Here is a 19,611-nt window from a genome sequence, read left to right as displayed (position 1 = left end):
AACTAGATATCATCAGAGTTAGAAAAACACTTAGGGTACAAGTCTATGTGCATCTACACTGCTCAATAGAGGCCCGGGGCATGAACCCAGGGATGAGACTCCTGATGTCTGCACTGTGTAGTGTTTATTTCACTCCGTGGCTCTAGTTTGGACCACACCAACAGGCTACCTCCATGTGGTTAATGTGGTAGGGCTGTGCCACAGACAGCTCCCAAATGTCAGAAGTGGCTGAGACAGGGTTGGTCTCCTTGTTCCTCCCAACGCCAAATACAACAGGGACCCACATGTCCTCATGCAACACCTCAGGCCTGTAGCACACACCACAGTACCACACCATAAAAGCAACATACCTTTGTAGTGCTGAATGCATTTAAAAATGAAAACAAATGGAAAATGTATTTTGGTACCCCAGACCCAAAATCAGCAGAGCAAAGAGGATCCCCAGGGCTAAGTGCTTCATAAAGTGGCTGTGGCCAACCTGGTGTTGCAGTGTGGATGTGACCTAGGCCATACTATTTAGTTTTGGAGCAAGGTCTCTCACTTTCTGAGATCACTTTTATTTGTAAGCATAGATATATCCATAAATGAAAATTCTGTCCCAGGGCAGCCTTGTTTTCAAGATCCAAAGAACAGTTAAAGTTGAATGTATTTTTCTAGACATGCTTCATTGCTGAGCCTTTATGCCAAAAGTATTTCGACCTGTATTGCATTTTTCATGGCTGGGTAAGCTGTGGCTTCTTTCTGATGAAACAACAGCCTTGACCAAAGGAAAATTTGCTACCACATAGCAGCTGAATTTGCATTGATTCAGAACACAGCTTGGCTTTGTGAAGCATCTAAGTGCACTTAGTTTATGACCTAAGTCAGAAACTGCAGTGATGTGCACAGTACTGCAGGTTTCAGCCCTCAGGCAACTTCAGCCAACATGTGCAACTAGCGAGGAGCTGCTGTTTCACAGACTGGAGGACAAACCTGTGGGGCCCAGTTCTTGTCTGACCTCCAAGCTCGTGGTGAGCAATTTCCATTTTCATTTTCCAATACATATAACCATATTAAAGAGCGTTTTGCAGAATGAATGTCTCCAGTGTCCAACAGTAGAACTATTAAATTAAGGAGTAGGCTGTGGATAAAGCTATTAATAGATTTCTATCACATGAAGGGCATTGTTGCTAGTTTAAAACTGCATAAATGAGTTACCTCGGCAGGAGGGGTTGAAAAGCACTGCAGGCAGTGCAAGGGCCACAGGAGAGGAACAGTTGTGCGGCTCTGCGCTGACATCTGCTGCCTGAGTGGGAGTAAAATTATCCCAGGCAGCTTCGAGGCAGCTAAGGCTGTGATTGCATCCCTTCAGATGGGACATATGTTTCTGAAATGACTCTGCAGTTCGTACCTCTCCTACTGCACTTTGGTTCTGGCTGCAGAGTGGTGTCAGAACACTCAGACAGGATTGCTTTTTGCTGAAGCTACAGGAGGAAGTTTTATTACAGAATAACACCTCTTGGGCAACAATCACCCATGGGTGCTCAGGCATTGAGAAAAATCCTGAGCAAATCCTGATACAATGAGTCTGTTTTCTATTTATTTTCTTTTTCCTCCACACTGCAATAAGAGCTGTTAGAAAAGCTCCCACCTACACTATCTGATAGTTTGGAGGGCAAGGCACTGTCCTGGAAGGAGGAAGGTAGACCATTTTCACACTGAGGAGGATGCAAACTCTTATCTTCCATTTTCTGAGTGAGTACTTTAAGCTGTCACTAAAAAAGGAGGACTAGAAGGGTAAATGTGAGGGTAAAAGACCACGCTGTTGCACCATTCCTTCTCTGTGTCTGCTCAAGCATTAGGAGAGGAGCAAGCACCTTACTAAATTCTTTCAAGGAAACGTACTTTCTGAGAATGGAGGGCACGTGCTTGATGCTTGGTAATTCCCTGCACAAAGGTATGAGTGAGGTTCCTTGAAAACTTTTGTTTTGTTTTGTTTTGTTTTGTTTTGTTTTTGTGGACTCGTGCAAGGAGACACTCCTTCTGAAGACCCATGGTCTATTTTCATTAACCCCTACAGCCCTACATATCCAGTCTGCTGCACTTTGCTGTTGTAGGAAGAGCTCTGCAGGGAGGAACCAGGGGATGGCACCATGTAATATTGCTTTACTCCTGAGAACCACCAGCTGTGCTGCCAGGAGCCCTGACTTCAAGGAAGAAAGGATCAGGTGAATTGGGATTAAAAATAAATAAATCACAGCATGTCTTAAACAAAAAATATATATTATTCACAATCTCCATGAATAATTTATAACTAACAGAATGTAGTGTGTTATTTCATTACCCATTGCGTTGAAAGTGGATGGATTCTTAAAACTGAAACTGTAAACATATTTTTAAAATAAGTCAATTACTAGGAAAGCTGGATCATCTGGACTTCTCTGAAGCAGGTAAAGTAAAACACTTTTTATTTCAAGAAATATTGCTTCTAGACTTTCCCGAAGCCAGAATTGTTCTATAAAAGTATCACAGAAATATACAAGATTTAAAAACACAGTCTGTATCCTAGTAACTTGAAATCTATGTACAAATAGCATCATTCATGACCATAAATACGTTTGTTCTATCAATCAGCCCATAACACATACATCAGATAGAGCTAGTTAATTTTAACATATGTACAGAGTCCATCAAAAAGACTGCTTCTTAAAATTATTAAAATCCTACTAAAAGAATTTCCTTTGTAAAAAGTTTCAACTTAAAATACAATGTGGTGAATGTAAGTTTAAACTGCAGTGCTTGCAATAACCAAAAAATACTCGCTACACTAGGAAACATAACAGATAGGAAACACTCCCATGAATTGGACACTATGGAATTACACCTGTTTGAGGTAATTCTCCTTTTTTTGTTGTTGTGCTAATTATTCAGAAATTTATTAAAAAAAAAAAAAAAAAAAAAAAAAGCAAGGGAAGATATTAAGTTCTAGTAGTACAGATTTTCAAAGTAATTTTTGAATTATACTTTATAAAATTTAATGTATGGTAAAGTTCAAGAAAAAAATTATAACAATACAACAGATATTATCTAAGCTACAACTTTTTCACTCATTTGCCTTTTATATCTGAAATAATGTAAATCTAACATGATTTTATCATTCCCTTTTATGCCTGCTTGAAACAAAACAAAGTAAGAATTTAAGTGTCAAAATGAAAATAATGATTTCAAGATCAAAGTGAAAAGAATGACTTCAAGATTCAAGCCAGTAAAAATCAGATGTGCTGACAAAAGTGTGTACGTATTGATGTAAACCTTTCTACCAGTATCAGGAAAAAAAAGAAAAGTCAAAAAAAAAATCGTGTATTTTTAATACTGACGTAATCAATATATAGGGAAACAATCCAATTTAAACAGATCCTCCTACAATTAATAATTATTAGCCATACCTTTCTGAGAGTAAATTTAATTAAAACAAAGTAACAAAAACATGCAATATTTTTGCTAAAATAAGATTCATTCTGTTTCCACAATCCATGCTGATTACCTTTTTCCTGTTAATCTATTTATCGGTTTCACAATTACATTAGACAATGAGCAAACTAAGAACAGGTAAATTATTAGATTCATAAATGGTATGGCATACAGATTTTAAAAGTGCAACATTATTTTACTCAAAAGTGTGACATTAGGAATTTCCAGTGGTTAAAATAATTTATCAAAAATACATTATGCAGACAGATTGGGTGAAATGAAACATTCATTCATGGTGGGATCATTTGGAAATAGAGAAAATAACTTGAACATCCTCTCTGAAGAAATAATATTAGCTTACAGAGAATGTGCTACTGCTTTAGAAAGTTAACACTGTTTCTTTTCATTAAAATGCTGGAAAACTTTTTCCAGTGTGGAGATTCACTGTGAAGGTATGTGCGTGTGAATGAAGTAAATACACATAGACAAATACTGAGCTGGTCTCAATTTAGCTGCAAAATGTATCTACAATGAACATGGAATGTCAGTTGTCATGATTACCTTTATTAGTTTGCTAATAATAGAAAGGAGAATTTATTTAATGGTCTGCCACTTGATCTAATCCAAGGAGAGTGGAGACGAGGCACTGCCTTCTACATTTCGAATTTGTGAAGTTTCCCCTGTAAGACTCTGTTTCTTTTTTTTCAAGGAAGTTTCTCTTTCCTGGGTACCGATAGGTGAATCCCTAATGGATATATTTACAGCCTGATGAACAAGGGGTTCATTGGACCTCACAGGAAGATATATTTGATCACCAAATACATCTTCCATAGTATCACTGTCCTGATGAATGTCTTTCTGAGGAATGCTGACACGTTGTAGCATGAAGCTATGCCGGGACTCCAACTCTATCAAACCGTTCCCACTGAAATCCATATTAAAGCGGTCTGATTCTTTATCCTCTCTCCATTTTTCATCTTGATGATTATTTCTCCAGTGTGCATCATTCAAACTACTTTTCTCAGGAATATCATTGTTTAATTCAAGTTTCCTCTCTTGACTTAAATTCACGGTGCTCAAAGCTAGGGCTGCAAAGTTTGTTGGCACAATAAGCCTCAACTGTTCATCAGTCAGGCCGCTCGATTCTTCAGCAGAAGTCATTTCTGCTGAGGCTGATGTAGATGATTCGTCCCCATCCTCATTGCTTTGAGCAGTGTTAGCCTTGTCTGTTTTATTTTGCTGGTAGTAACTGTTCAGCAGTGCAAACATTCTATCTACATCCTTCAAGTAATTAGTCCAGTCAGCCAGACTAAGTCTATAGTTGTATCTGTATTCATATACACTTTCATTCACACTGTACAAGTCTTCCAGTCCTTGCCAGTTGATGTTGTCAGTGAAATTGGCCAGGTTAGCCTTCCCATCCATCCCATAACTGTCCTCTGTTAAAAGAAAGAATAAAGCCTAATGGTGAACACCAGTGTAAAAGTGCAAGCAAAGCTGCCACGTGCTTTTATACTTCCATTTGCTTGAAAGCACCACTATGCGTAGCATATGTAGGTGAAAACATAAGATGCTCCACATCTTCAGTCGTCTCGTTAATGATTGTGGCCTCAGGTGTGTTCACAGCTCCTGCTAAACACACACTGGTAAAACCCATGTCTTCCGCTGCATCCTTGGGCTGGTAAAATTGAGCAGAATCTGGCCTAATGGGACTTTGTGATGGCATTTAAAGGCAAATCTTCCCTCTGATATTTCAAGGCAAAAATCTTGCTTCAGTACACAAATAATCCATTTGCCATTTCTAAACACTCCGCCAAAGGATGTGATGAATAAAAAGCATAATAACTGGGCCTGAATCTGAAAGCCATTGCTGACCAGAACCAGAAAGCCATTGCTGACCAAGCCCATAGGAATTTGGTGTAGAAATAGCTTGAGACATAAGGTCTGCAAAACAACTAGCCACATTTTATTTAATACAAGATAGCCAAAGGTAGCTTTTATATTTACTCTGTAAATATTCATTTTAATTTACATGGAGCATGTACAAGAAATAAAAACTGTAACAACTTGGTGTGAATTATAGGACTGTACTATTACGTAAGATGTTATTAAAATATACATAGAGTATCTTCTAAATGTTTTTTTTTTTTTTTCCCCCATAAAAATGAAAAGCTTTCAAAGAAAGTATCCAACAGATTTGTCAGACAGTATGTCTGAATAAAAAGCACAGACTTGAGTCTATAAGTAGCAATGATAGTACCTCTTACACTCATCATAGCTGGAAAAAAAAAAAAAAAAGTTATGAAGGATATCCATTTCCAAAAGATTTTTAAAAGTCACTGCAGTGACTATAGTGACCCAGATTATCAGATGTACTGTGAAGCTCATTTTACACTGATAAGTAACACCTAACACCACTATTTCATTAAATTCACCGCACAGACTGTCTTTCATCCAAAGATTTTACTCACAAAGTGGCCTACAAGGAAAAACTAATCAGGTAATGCAAAAGCCATTCAGGGGAAGTGTCAGATCTGTCCTTACAAAAAAGTCTTGTAAGCAATATTTAGTAATTAATTCACTGCGATGACATTCTTCTGAAAAATGTACAGGCTGGTAAGGTAGTACTAATTACCTTGGAAGTTCAAGTGGCTATAGTCCAACAGTGCAAACTGAGTACAAACACTTATCGATATTAGACTCTTCATTCCTACAGTGAATTCTTGACATCTCTATTAATTATTTGCATTTTAACTTGCCTTTTCTCATTCAAGTAAAACAGCAGATACAATGTGTATCTATTTTATCTTATAGTCTTTCCTTCTTTACTATTCCATCATTTCTTAGTAGAAAGAATTTCTCCAATATTTAGTCCATCATATGGAAACTCAGGAAAATACTGTCATAGTTGGAAAAAAGAAATTTGAGTTTTTCTTATGAAGAGCCTCATTCTGATAGAAGCCTCATTCTGCTCCCACCAAAGTGAAATCACTTTCCTTTCTTGTAAACTGAATCGTTGCTCTTAATTGACATTTCTTCATCTAACACGACAGCTGCAAATATTTTACAATATAAAATGTATATATTTTAGTTTTTTTAAAGTTTTTCCCACAGAATTATGGTTCTGTTTCCCAGCATAAAGTGACTTGGAAGCAACACAAGTTTTTTGGATTTGGTAGAGCAGTTATGACAGGGTGTCTTGCTTTCATCTTTTCCTGAAGTAGACAAGAGAAATGAAATCACAGCATGGCCATGAGCAACATCTTAAGAAGTTAAATGATAAATAATTTGTTTCCTGAAACAAACAAATAATAATAATGAAGTACTGCAGAGATTTCAAGAAATAAATCTTACTGTTCTGGTGCTTAGAGGTATAAAGGGCCCTAGGAAACATCACAGGAAGGGATATAGTTTTGGGGAATTTCAAAATTAATCAAAATTAATAAAAATTAATCAAAAGGAACTTCAAATTCATCAAAAAATCAGAAAAGTCATCAATCCTCAAAGAGATTAACTACACTACAAATGATAAATTATTTTTGCTTTGTTATTATTTGTATTGACAGCTTTGTAAATTGTTTTTTATATGCCAAATCAGAACCTGCATAGGACAATAAACTTCCATAGAGAGAGTCAATGGCCAAAGTGCTTTGGTGTATGGCAGAAACTGAAACAGGAGTGCTGCCATTTATCAGTAACAATTTTGGGGATGGACCAGGGCAGTGTGGGGCAAAGCAGAGGTCAGGATGCTGTCTTAGGGCCCAGAAGAGCCTCTGCTGTCTGTCCAAGGGTGGAGGAGCAGAGTTCCTCATCAAACCCCAGTAGTGGGGCAACAGGGCTGTGTGGCAGAGAATTCAGATCAGCAAAGAGCTTGTTGTATTTCTATAACATAGCTCAAAGGCTGAGCCAGAGCTAAATGGTCCATCATACTGAAACTATTTTTTCCCCTCTAACTGTTGGACTGCTTCTGCAGTCTCAGTTTCTCTGCTGATGAGTGAGGATTTTCACAGCTGGGAAGGCACTGGAAATTGTTCCATGACCTTCATGTTAAGCAGAAAAAAAACCAACTTGTTTAAACGCATGGAACAAAGGTAACGTATTCATACATGTTAAACAAATAGGAAAGCTGTCTTAAGGTCATAGAGCTGAGTCTATGTTGGTTGACAGAGCAAGCCAACTCACAGTTTAATTCCACAACTTAGTAGTAAGCATGAAGTTTCCCACTGAAATGAAAGTATACAGGGGGAAAGGGAGAGGAAAGAAAAGGTTTTCTCCTGTAAGAAATCTCATTACAAACAGGCATGAAGCAGGAAAATGCAGATGAGTTGCATTTGAGTAACAGCACATCAGTGGTTTCCCTCTATGGATATTAGGGAATCTCTCAGCTATATCACAGACCCAAAAGAGACAAAAAATGTTACTAACTGTTCATAATAAAGCATCTTCTTTTTTTTTTTTTTTTTTTTAAAGTCACGCATTATCTAAACTTCATTGTCCAATACTATTGTGCCTCAGAGTCCCATGATGCTATCTGTGGCTGTGTTATCCCCAAACTAACACAACATGTGGATGTATCTCCACTCAAGGTAAGTAGGTAGTCACTTCCTTAGTGGCTTTGAAAGACCATGGACAAACAGGAAAGAGGAGATTGATTTACACATCCTGTTATCTATGGATTCGTGGTCCGTATGTCAAAGGACACAAGTAACACAAATTCTTCCCTGCTAAAGTTTATCCCTATGTATTAAGCAAACAGCACTACACTGGCTGTTCTCATTCAGGCCCATTGTCCCAATATTGTACTTGTAACACCTGCAGTGATGTACTACCTTAGGACATTTTGAAGTGGAAGCAGATCTGAATTGAGAAATTATGCAGGAGGGGATTCAAATGACTTGGCAGCACAGGGTTATTCCTTTCTTATTTCACTGGTTTATCTGCAGGTTTTGAAGGCATTGGCGTCCATCAGTGCTGGTCAATCTTTAAGCACTGCCTCATAAAAGCACAAGATCAGGCAATTCCAATTTATCAGAAGTCAGGCAGATGGGACAGAAGGCCAGCCTGGCTAACCAGGGATCTTCTACTGGAGCTTAGGTGAAAAAAAAAAGTGTATGGCTGCTGGAAGGAGGGTCAGGCAACAAGGATGCTGTTCATGTTTGTAAGGAGAAAATTCATGTGGCCAAAGCCCAATTAGAGTTGAAACTGGCCAGGTCTGTGGGAGACAATAGAAAAATTTTGGTTAGGTATGTGAACAGAAAAAGGAGGACCAAAGAAAACATAGGTCTGCTACTTGAAGGGGAAGGTCTCCTCACAGACAATGACATAGGCAAAGCAGAGACATTTAATGCCTTCTTCGCCTCTGTCTTCAACACTGATGATGGGCTTCAGGACCCAGGGTGCCCTGAGCTGAAGGACCATGATGGTGGGCATGATAAACTCCCAACCTCCCCTGAATGTGTGTGGGATTTGCTGCTCTGCCTGGATCCATACAAGTCTGTGGATCTGGATGGGATTCATTGCAGGGTGCTTAAAGAGCTGGCTGATGTCATTGAGGGACCTCTCTCAACTAATTTTCAATGATCTTGGGAATCTGGAGTGGTCCCAGTAGACTGGAAGCTGGCAAATGTTGTGCCAATTTTCAAGAAGGGTAAGAAAGAAAACCCTAGCAATTACAGGTCTGTCAGTCTCACATCAGTGCCTGGAAAAATCATGGCGAAGATGATTCTTGAAGTTATTGTAGTGTGCCTGGGGGACAATGTGGTCATTGGTCCCAGCCAACATGGGTTCATGAGGGGTAGGTCCTGCCTAACAAATATGATTTCCTTTTATGGTAAGATCACCCGCCTAGGTGATCTGGTTTTCAAGGGAAACCAGCTGATGTAATCTTTTTGGACTTCAGCAAGGCTTTTGACACGGTTTCCCATAGGATCCTACTGGACAAAATGTCCAGCGTACAACGTAACAAAAACATCATACGATAGGTGAGCAATTGGCTGACGGGTAGGGCTCAAAGGGTTGTGGTAAATGGGGACACATCAGGCTGGCAGATGGTCACTAGTAGGGTCCCTCAAGGCTCCATTTTAGGGCCAGTCCTCTTCAATGTATTTATAAATGATTTGGATGTAGGACTAGAAGGAGTTCTGAGCAAATTTGCCGACAATACCAAACTTGGAGGAGTTGTGGACTCGGATGAGGGTGGAAAGGCCTTGCAGAGATGCCTGGACAGATTGGAAAGCTGGGCGATCACCAACTGTATGAAGTTTAACAAAAGCAAGTGCCGGGTCCTGCACCTGGGACGGGGCAACCCTGACTTTACATACAGATGGGGTGACAAGACGCTGGAGAGCAGCCCCGCAGAGAGGGATCTAGGGGTTGTGGTTGACAGCAAGCTGAATATGAGCCAGCAATGTGCCCTGGCAGCCAGGAGGGCCAACCATATCCTGGGGTGCATCAAGCACGGCATTGCTAGTTGGTCGAGGGAGGTGATTGTGCCACTCTACTCCGCACTGATGCAGCCTCATCTGGAGTACTGTGTGCAGTTCTGGGCACCACAGTATAAAAAGGACATTGAACTGTTGGAGAGTATCCAGAGGAGGGCAACAAAGATCGTGAAGGGCATAGAGGGGAAGACGTATGAGGAGCAGCTGAGGTCACTGGGCCTGTTCAGCCTGGAGAAGAGGAGGCTGAGGGGGGACCTCATCATGGTCTACAACTTCCTCACAAGGGGGAGTGGAGAGGCAGGTGACCTATTCTCTGTAAACACCAGTGATAGGACCTGTGGAAAAGGTGTTAAGCTGTGGCAGGGGAAGTCTAGACTGGACATCAGGAAGAGGTTCTTCACCGAGAGGGTGGTTGCACACTGGAACAGGCTTCCCAGTGAAGCAGTCACTGCACCAAGCATGTCCGAATTTAAAAAGCGATTGGACTGTGCACTTAGTCACATGGTCTAAGCTTTTGGGTAGACCTCTGCGGTGCCAGGAGTTGGACTTGATGATCCTTATGGGTCCCTTCCAGCTCAGGATATTCTATGATTCTATGATTCTAACATAAAAAGGGTCCTCTAACATATTCTTTTAATGGTTCCTAAGGATTTTTTTTTTTTAATTAAAAAAAAAAATCCTTAGGAACCATTTTTTTTTTAATTAAAAAAAAAAAAAGTTTAGAAAAAAAATTCCATCAGGAAACGGGTTGAACCATATGCTGAACCCAGGCACCTGAGTACACTGAGAAGCTGGGTGTTTGGAATGGAGCAGCACTGAGCAATGTCATTTGTGTTATACTATACATGCCATTTATACCAGTAGCATTACCGCTATTGACTTAGTATCAGAAATTAAAATATTTTCATTACTACACTGTGCAACAAGATATAACTTAAAGATTATTTCTGGGTGTTCTACTATTTCATTAAATCCTACAATTTAAAGATGCCATTTCTGTTAGCTCTGTAGTTAAAATTAGGAATATTTGTAAGGACATCTTCTAATGAAAGACTTCAAAGCATAATTACAGGGATTATCATTGTAGTAACTAGTTCCCACTAGGCTGTTATAAGCAATGCAAACAACTGAGGTATAACCAAATAAAAACATCATTTTCCCACATCCCAAAAATATACAAATGAGAAAATATGAAATTAGCTGCATGGGAAAAAATAGCTGCTTAAATTGGAGAACTACAAAACACTGAAATCCATTCTCTTAATTGTTCCCTGGCTGCTGGGAGCTAATAACAGGATTCTTCCCGAAAGACTCTGTGAAAAAAAAAAAGTTTTCTGTAGACTTGTGTACTCCTCAGGCCCAATTTACATCTCAGGCAAGCAGTGTTATCAGGAGCTACTCCACCAAAGCACATGGAGATGAAAATGTATAAAACTGATATACAGTGAGAAGGTATCAAGTCTAAATATGACATCTGATGGACGTCTTCTAAACTGTTTTTCCCCTTAGTACAAGTACTGCTTACTGAACAGCAAGTGCTGTACTGTGAGGAATGGGGATTTTTCAGCCTCATCAGGCTTTTGTTTTATGTTTCCCTGGTTCCTCCACCAGAAAGAGTAGCTGGAATAAACAGGTACATATGGTAAATGTAGTTGTAAACAGCAGTATTTCTTGCATACCTTGGGTTTGAGAATTTGGGACAAAATATCTCACCCATTGCCCTTCCTCAGTTCAAATACTGCAACCTTTTAAAAAGATTTAGTTTCACATGTCAGGTTTGGTCTGAAAGCACCCTGCCAAAAGGAGCCTTATCTTTCTGCCTTACTTCCAGTGAAATTCTGGCTTCTGTGCACATGCTGCTCAAACTGAGCACTGTTTTTGCTTAAAGCAGCATCTGCCAACAATTTCTAAAGCCAGTGAGAAGATTTTACTTTACTTCTGTAGATTTGACTAGGCTCTTTGGGTACATACATCTCAGAAAGCCTTTTAAGCACACCTATTATTAATTTAAAAAGCGTATGTACAGACTTCCTAAATAAAAACAGGAAGAAACAAACAAACAAAAAACCCCACAACAAAAACAACAAACCAACCAAAAATGTAGCAACAGGAAAACAACCAAAAGACATTATTCTATTTTCCCTGTGTAAACATCTACTAAATACAGGCATGGAACATGAGTTGTATGAAGTCTTGCTGTGACAATAAGCTAAGTTAAATGCAGAATGGTAGGTCTAAAAAACAAAGGCCAAGTTCACTGTAAAGTAGTTAGAAAAGGCATGCATCAAAAGCTATGGTTGTGTGCAACATGGCAGGATACAGACATTAGTTGAAATGGACTGGAATCATGCAATTATTTGGAAAGAAGCTGCTGAGGAGAATAAAAAAGTGTGGATACCTGTGTGGATCATAGCTTCCTCCATCTTTATTTCCTGATATAGGAAAATACAAGAGTAACTTTTGTTAGTGTTTAGAACTTGTAAAACCATTCACAATGTAGCTTTCCATGCACAGCATCTAATTCCTAAAAAGAAATGTACTGTGTTAAATAAAGACAGAGTTGCAGTCCAATAAAGATTTCCTGGAAGTTTTATATAAAAGAACTGAAAAGCCATAGTTTTTCAAAAACAATAAAACCCCCAAATGATTAATAAAGAGAAATGTTTGTAGCTGAAGAAAGAGATACAAAGATGCAACAATATAAAATACATATAAGGGAATATTCCTGTAAAAAAACAAACAAGCAAACAAACAAACAAACACAATTTCAATCAACCAAATTTAAGTGCAAAGAATTCCAGACTTATGAAGTATAAATGCCACCTATTTTTGTATTCAGAGAATCTTCTAAAGATATACTGCTTTCCTTATAAACAGAGAGAGCTACATATGATTAGAAATTTGCAATGTTAAGTCCCAGTTTGGTGTAGAGCCCAAGGTTGGTCATACAGGCAGAGAGCAATCAGAATAAATACAGGATTTAATATCTCATCTGCTACTGGGAGGCAGAACCTAACCAAATAAATCCTGCAATGGAGAAAAGGGTTATGGCTATGAGTAAGAGGATCTGTGTATGCTTGTTATTGCTTCATGCAAATAACATGATAAACTTTCTGCAGAATTTCTGTCAAATGTTGTTGTTTGTCATCAATGTCTGTCTAAAATAACCTGCACAAACTTGCAAAGAAGCTTTCTGGTCATGCAGTTATGCAGGATGATGTACTTAGATCATTCTAATTTACTCAGAGCAACAATTAAAAGACTGAGACTTCATGGATACAATCGAGGAGATGACAATAACGTAATACAATAGAAATAGACACTCTCTTCTACTTTGCTTGTACCTGTTTCAAGTCCCTTAGGCCTTGGATTGCACTGCTTGTAACCTTGACAACTTCGCAGTTCCATTAGCTGTACATGTAATTGATTCAAAATGCCTCTTTCCACTGTATGAACAGTATTTGTCAGCTGAGAAAAAGAGAAATGGGGGAGAAAATACTTATTATCGGAAATAATAAAAAAAATAATGATAAACAACCAACAGAGGAATTTAGTGCGCAATATTTTGTAACAGGGAAAGGAGTTTACCTGATAGGGATCGGTGTTCATATCAAAATATTCCAAGAAGCCAGTTGCAAACTCACAGAAGAGAAAATTGTGGGTGTCATTAACTGTCCGCAAACACCAGTAAGTGTTGTTATTTGAGCTTGTGCAAGCACAGAAAGAGCCCACTGTAAGTAAAAGAAAAAAAAAGTTATTAGCTTAGCTGAAAAATAATATGGTTGTTTCTTGTACTAGCAAAATGTATAGATTATTTACTTAAATTCTAAATCAATTAAAAAAAATCTTATATTCAAATAACATTAGAGTCTCATCTAAAACAGGACAAACAAACTTTGTTAACATGCAAATTTCTCAAATATATACTTAAATAAAACAGAATAAAGCATTTACTATAGCTAATAGGAAATACTCTGTTCTCATTTATATATGGTTTATTTTACTTTTCAACCTGGGGAAACGTGGAGCAGGATTGCACTCCAGACTGAAGACACCAAGAGCCAGGTGTCACACGTGAATTTAATGTCTCTAAGCCATCATTAGAGAAAATGAAGATCTCAAACGTGGTGAAGTATGAACAGCTATTCAGCTAACCAAACACAGACATGTACTTTAGGGTAAAATCACATATGGACTGAAACATGCTTTAATTGGTCTTTATATTGCATATTTTGTGCAATATCAAGATTTTCAAATATGATAGTAGGTGAGCCTCCTTTCATTTCTTTTCAATAAACTGTAGTTTAACCAACAGAATAGTAGGAGACAATAGGTAGTGTCAACACAAATATTAGATGATTTAGTTTTAGTACAATACGTTTAATGAGTTGTCTAAACTTCTTCCCCAAAACATAATACTTTTAAGGCTGTTTATAATCTCATTCTGCCTGTGGAAAAGGCTCAGAAAGGCTCAGAACCTTTTGAGTTTTAAACAAACTGATAACAACACTTTGTTTTAGAAGAATATCTAAGAATATCTTTTTAATTCCAATAATAAAATATTAATAGTGCCTTAGATTTTTATTTAATTAGTTCTGTAGCTTTCTGTAATAGTGTTACTGTGTTTAACAGACTTTATAAAACTAGTAACGGTATTGGCCCTTTTCATCCATGCTATTGGAATCAATACCTTGGCTCTTCTTTCAGTTATGAACTGCATCAAAGAGACATTTTTTTTTACCCCATGACTCTTTCTGGAGCATTGCCAGAATGCACAGAAGTATGAGAACACTTTTCTTAACTGTTTGCTACTCCACAATTAAAAAGCAATACATCAATCTAATTGTTGCCTTTAAAACAAAAATCATGCATATTACTGCTGTAGGAAATTTTTAAGACATAAAAATCTTACTAGCAAAAGTTCTAGTGCAGTCAGAACAGATTATCAGTAAGAGACAACATCTTTCTTGAAATGAGTATTTGCTCTTAGCAAATTTTCTGTTCAGAGTCATATTGTTGTACCTTAATCACCATTTGATCTTCAAGTTTTTGAAAATAAAGTTTTCAATCACTTTTCCTCCTCCGCCACCAAAGCTGAGAAAAATGTTGTTTTGTTAATGCTGAATGCCTAGAAATGTTGAAGCATGTCCCAGTAGGATTGTTATCTATATACCCTGAAGTTTAAAGTAACTTAATATATTTTCTAGATATAAGATTTTATTCTTACAAAGTAAGTGAGCATTCTGCAGTTCTGACTTTAAATTTTTTTAGAATATCAAAAATGGGAATAATGTGGAGAATTCATAAGGGATAGTGTTTGTATTTTCTTCACAATAAGTTGTTTATGATAGGCTTTGATATCAAAATGGTAAAATTAAGGCAGACTGAGGTACCGAGGTTTGTGACACAATGCTACTGCACTTAACAGTCAAGTCACAAGAAAGAGTTTGTGACAAAATCTTTGGTCATAAATCCCTTGTCTAAAACCACAACATAGCAAAGGAGGAAAAGGGAAAAGGTTTTAATTCAGATATACACATCTTGAATACCAGATGATATGATTCTATTTTGCCCCCCTCCCCTCAAAAAAATTTGATTAAGCATTTTTCTTAGGAAAAAATAGGTTTGCAGAAACTTTTATGTTGAACAGTAGTGAAAAGGTCAAAGTTCCACTAAACTTCTCAGCAATATTATGCACATTTAAGCTCTAACCTCAGTAGAATTAATCATAGTATTTGCAGAATTCATTTTGTATGGTGAACATGTAGAATTACTATCTCAGGGATTTGTTACTTCTGCTCACTTTTATGAGATCCAGAGTAGATATGCAGCCTGGACAAAGTATCAGGTTTATGCTTGATGAGTATCTTTCCCTGTCAATAATACTGGATGAGTATTTCTTGAAAAATTTAAATTTCCAAAGAGCCAGCCAGCAGTTTTGTAGTTTGCATTAAATATGTGTAAATAATTTGATTTAACATAATGGAAATGAAGTAAGGAGTTCTGTTTGATTTTGTGAGAGAAAACTCATTTTTCCTGTAACCTCAGCTCAGAATTTTTCAAACAGTTGTATACAACAGATAACAGTGATTGAAGATAGCATTAGTATTTATTAATAACTTAAATCTAAAAGACAAGATCAATACTATCACCTCAGGACATAGTAATGACAAAATGTGTATGAGGTACAGGAAATGTCTAATTCTATCACACTAATTCTATCTCATGGTATCACAGCTACTTAATTCTGCTAATCTATATATTGGTTAGATTAGCTTCATTATATAGGCACACACAAATTTGCTCGGATACAGATGGGGAAAGGGTTTTCCTTCCTTTTTCTTTCCCTCTTGCAAGGCTGAAGACTCACAACTCCTAGCAAATATATTTGGTCATCTTGATCACCAAAATGTGACATGAACCTCAGTGGCTGGTTATGAATGTTTACTTTTTAACAGGCCAGCTCTCCTTTTTGCTTCTTCTGTATTTCACATAGAGCATCTTGTGATAATTCCTTATAAATATGCAACACAAAAATTACAAGCATACTCAAGTGACATTCTTCCTTAAGACTTCAGAATAGAAGCAGCAGCACTGCTCAGTGACATTTTTCAAAATAATGACCTGACGGACTAAATGAAGTGGGAACTCTTACACAGCAGAGGACAACCTAGTTTACCTCTGCACAGGGAAGTAAGACTTACAATTCCAGAAAGGTGCTGTTTGCCAGTGATTATTGTCATGGGTAAAACACGTCAGTCCAGGAAGGCTGCACTCATCTCCTTTCTTCTGTCGCTTTTTCCCCTTCCTTTCCTTCTTCCTTCTGCGATTCTCTTTGAACAGCTGCAGTTTTCCATCTACCTCCTGTGCTGCTTCTCTGTTCAGAGAAAAAGTTGGGCATGTCTGACGAAGAACAGTTTCTATTTGGTTAACAAAAGCATTAGCAATATTTATGTCTATATGGCTTTTTTAAAGATTAGCCGATGAGAATATGCCCTTTTGGATGCTGACTTTTTCAGCTCAGCTTCCAATCCCAGCAGTTACAACAAAGTGCTTTCCTCAGCAAATATGAGAAGTGATGTGCTTTTGCATTTAGGTTTAACAGGATCTTTGTAATGATTGCTTATCAATAATCTTCTGAAATGATTAATTTCTTCCATTTCTATCAATAGGGCTTTTTAATATTATTCATAAACCTTCATATGTATGTCCAAAAATACTGAAGGTTTGTTGTGAGAGCTTGCCATATATGACCTATTATTTTCCCCATCTCTCCCCTTTCACTCTCCAAAAATATCATACATATTTCTCCAGTCACCAAAAAGCTAGCTGAGAGAGTAAGAAGATGACAGCAAACTTACTTGAAGGGATGAAGATGGCTCTTGATTTTCTCTTGGGCCTTTACCCCTTTCTCTTTGTTGTAGTAGCTACATTGAAAATTATTAAGAAATATCAAGTCACGAAACAATTAATTTTAACATAAAAACAAAACAGAAACATACCATCTTTGACATTTTCTTAAGGAACTACACAAAATGACTCATGATTTTCATTTTGTTTAAAGAAGTTATATATGTGTGAGTGCTCTTGTGCGAGGCTGTGGTAAACCTACAGCTGGGTTCAATATGTTAGTAGAATACAAACAAATTTAATCTTAAAATTTGTACATGCTTCTTCAAAGAGTGGTGTCTACTCCTGAAAGAGATCTAACTAAAAGTTGGAACGGGGGGTAGTTTCATTTTCAGCTATTTTGAATTAAGATACTTATCCTCACACTTGAATCTCTTTCCAGAAACAGGCTAACTGATTTTTTCTCAAGTCAGTAGAGAAATAAGTTCCACTCAGGAGAGAGACAGCACAGACATTGACACTCTTATTATGAATCAGCTTCTTTCCTTCCCTGCTACGGAAATGACACCTGAATAGGCTAACCTATGAGTTTCTAAAACGGTTTTAAATATCCATAGTGCTTAAGTTCTTTGTTTACCATCCAAGAAAACAAACAAACGAACAAACAAAATCAACAAACCAAACTTGAGAAGTATCTAAGCTTTATCAGTCAGCATAGCTTCTAATTCTGTATGTTGTCTATCTTACCTCTGTTTACTACAATCACATTCATCTGGTTTTCTTCTTTTTAGGTGTCCTCTAACTTCCCTCAAATTCTTAATTTTGTCTTGGAGAGCTTCGATCTGCAGAGAATATTGCCTAGTCAGAATTATTCTTTGAATGGGTAGGTAGCAGTGCAAAGGCATCACTCAGGTTTCAAAACATCTCCTACCTCCTTGTCAATGTACGCCTTGTGGTCCTTCCAAGCTCTGGCAGATTGGTACAGCTCCCTCTCACAGTGAATAGTGTCATTTGGAAGAATAAAACATCTGTAGATATAAATTGAACAAATAAGAAACAGGAAGTCAGTGGTTTTCCAATTGCCTATCCATTTATTCTCTTTCTTCCAACATTCCTAAGAATTTCTTTGTTATAATCTGTTAAGAAATAAATAAACACTATAACATCTTCTCATGCTGACAATAATAATAATTGCTTCAATCTGTTTTATCTCCAAAATAAAAAAAAAAGTTCCATATCCATGACAGATGCTCTCTGCCTGCTAAGCAAAAATGGAACGACAATGTCATGTTGGAGATTTTTAATCCGATCAGAAATGAGATTGCAACTGAACTAAAAATCTGTTCAGAATTCAAAGCCTCTTGTTAACTAAATGTGCTCATTCAACCACCAACTGCTGAGAAATAAGTTTTTCATGCCACATGAATGCAACTCATCTTATGAGTATGCAGAATAATTAAAAATAGAACACATAGTCAATGGAGTAAAGATCAATATAATTCATAAACATCAATAAAGATTAAAAGTTAGAGCAAAAAGTTCATATAAGTAATAAAAAAGAGAACACTCATGTAATAAAGTAGTGTAGTGATAAAAATATTCATATTAGTGTTTGAAAAAATAGTGCTACCAAAAAAAAAGAATAATTGAAAGTCCAAGGAAGTGGAACAAGATTAAGAATCCAGTAGACTATAAACTGGAGTTTCAAAGTCTCCATGTTGACAAAAAGAACATCCATAAATATAGAAATATTCGTTTTATAGACACAGACTTTTTTTGGGCCCTGCTCCATCAGAACACTTTTTAAATTTTTTGAAAAGAAAAGCAGAAAGATTTAGATACTTATCTCTTCCCATCTTCTCCTATTATGATTTTTTCCTCACTCACAAACTGGAATTCTGAGAATATTACTTAGTAAAAGTCAAAACTCGCTATGGAGAAAGAATCATTTTTCTATAAAGCCACTTAAGGCTTTATTAATGCCGTGCTTGCAAATGATTAATATAAAGAAAGAATAATTTTTATTTGTTCAAAATTAACATGTATGTTATATTTGATGCTTCTGAAAGGAGAGAGAGAAATACTATTGATATTTTTAATGTGATAGGAAGATTAATAGAATGTTTTTGTCGCCTGTGTCTGCCTGACTTCAGATCATACTAGCTTTTTAAAATGAAAAATACTTTGAAATTTTTTCAGATGTAGGGTAGAGTTAAAAATTGAAATCCAGGTATGTTTCAGGATGGAAAAATGATTGCACGTCTCTTTAGGGATAAACATATCTAATTTAGTTTAGCTAATGTTAGTTTCTACAAACACCTAAGTATTAAGAAAGATGGTATAGCTGATCTCATCTGTCTTCACTTGGAAT

The 19,611-nt window shown here is 37.1% G+C and overlaps 1 protein-coding gene across 1 annotated transcript in view; it reads right to left on the bottom strand.

The window, feature by feature from the left end:
• Positions 1–1,986: 1,986 nt before the first annotated feature.
• LOC309875719 (extracellular sulfatase Sulf-1-like) overlaps positions 1,987–19,611 on the bottom strand; it is a gene marked incomplete at its 5' end in the record, with an annotated part of 23,314 nt that continues 5,689 nt past the window's right edge. The window contains 7 exons of the mRNA XM_082755392.1: positions 1,987–4,889; positions 13,235–13,358; positions 13,479–13,621; positions 16,595–16,767; positions 17,252–17,317; positions 17,988–18,082; positions 18,172–18,268. Of these exons, the coding sequence (XP_082611518.1) occupies positions 4,069–4,889; positions 13,235–13,358; positions 13,479–13,621; positions 16,595–16,767; positions 17,252–17,317; positions 17,988–18,082; positions 18,172–18,268 (1,519 nt within the window). The 3' untranslated portion in view covers positions 1,987–4,068. The remainder of the gene's footprint in view (positions 4,890–13,234; positions 13,359–13,478; positions 13,622–16,594; positions 16,768–17,251; positions 17,318–17,987; positions 18,083–18,171; positions 18,269–19,611) is intronic.

The sequence above is a fragment of the Aythya marila genome (assembly GCF_965140915.1).
Source record: "Aythya marila genome assembly, chromosome: 2".
Taxonomy (NCBI): Eukaryota; Metazoa; Chordata; class Aves; order Anseriformes; family Anatidae; genus Aythya; species Aythya marila.
The sequence above is the reverse complement of the archived record's forward strand: the minus strand, read 5'-3'. Positions and strand labels throughout refer to the sequence as shown.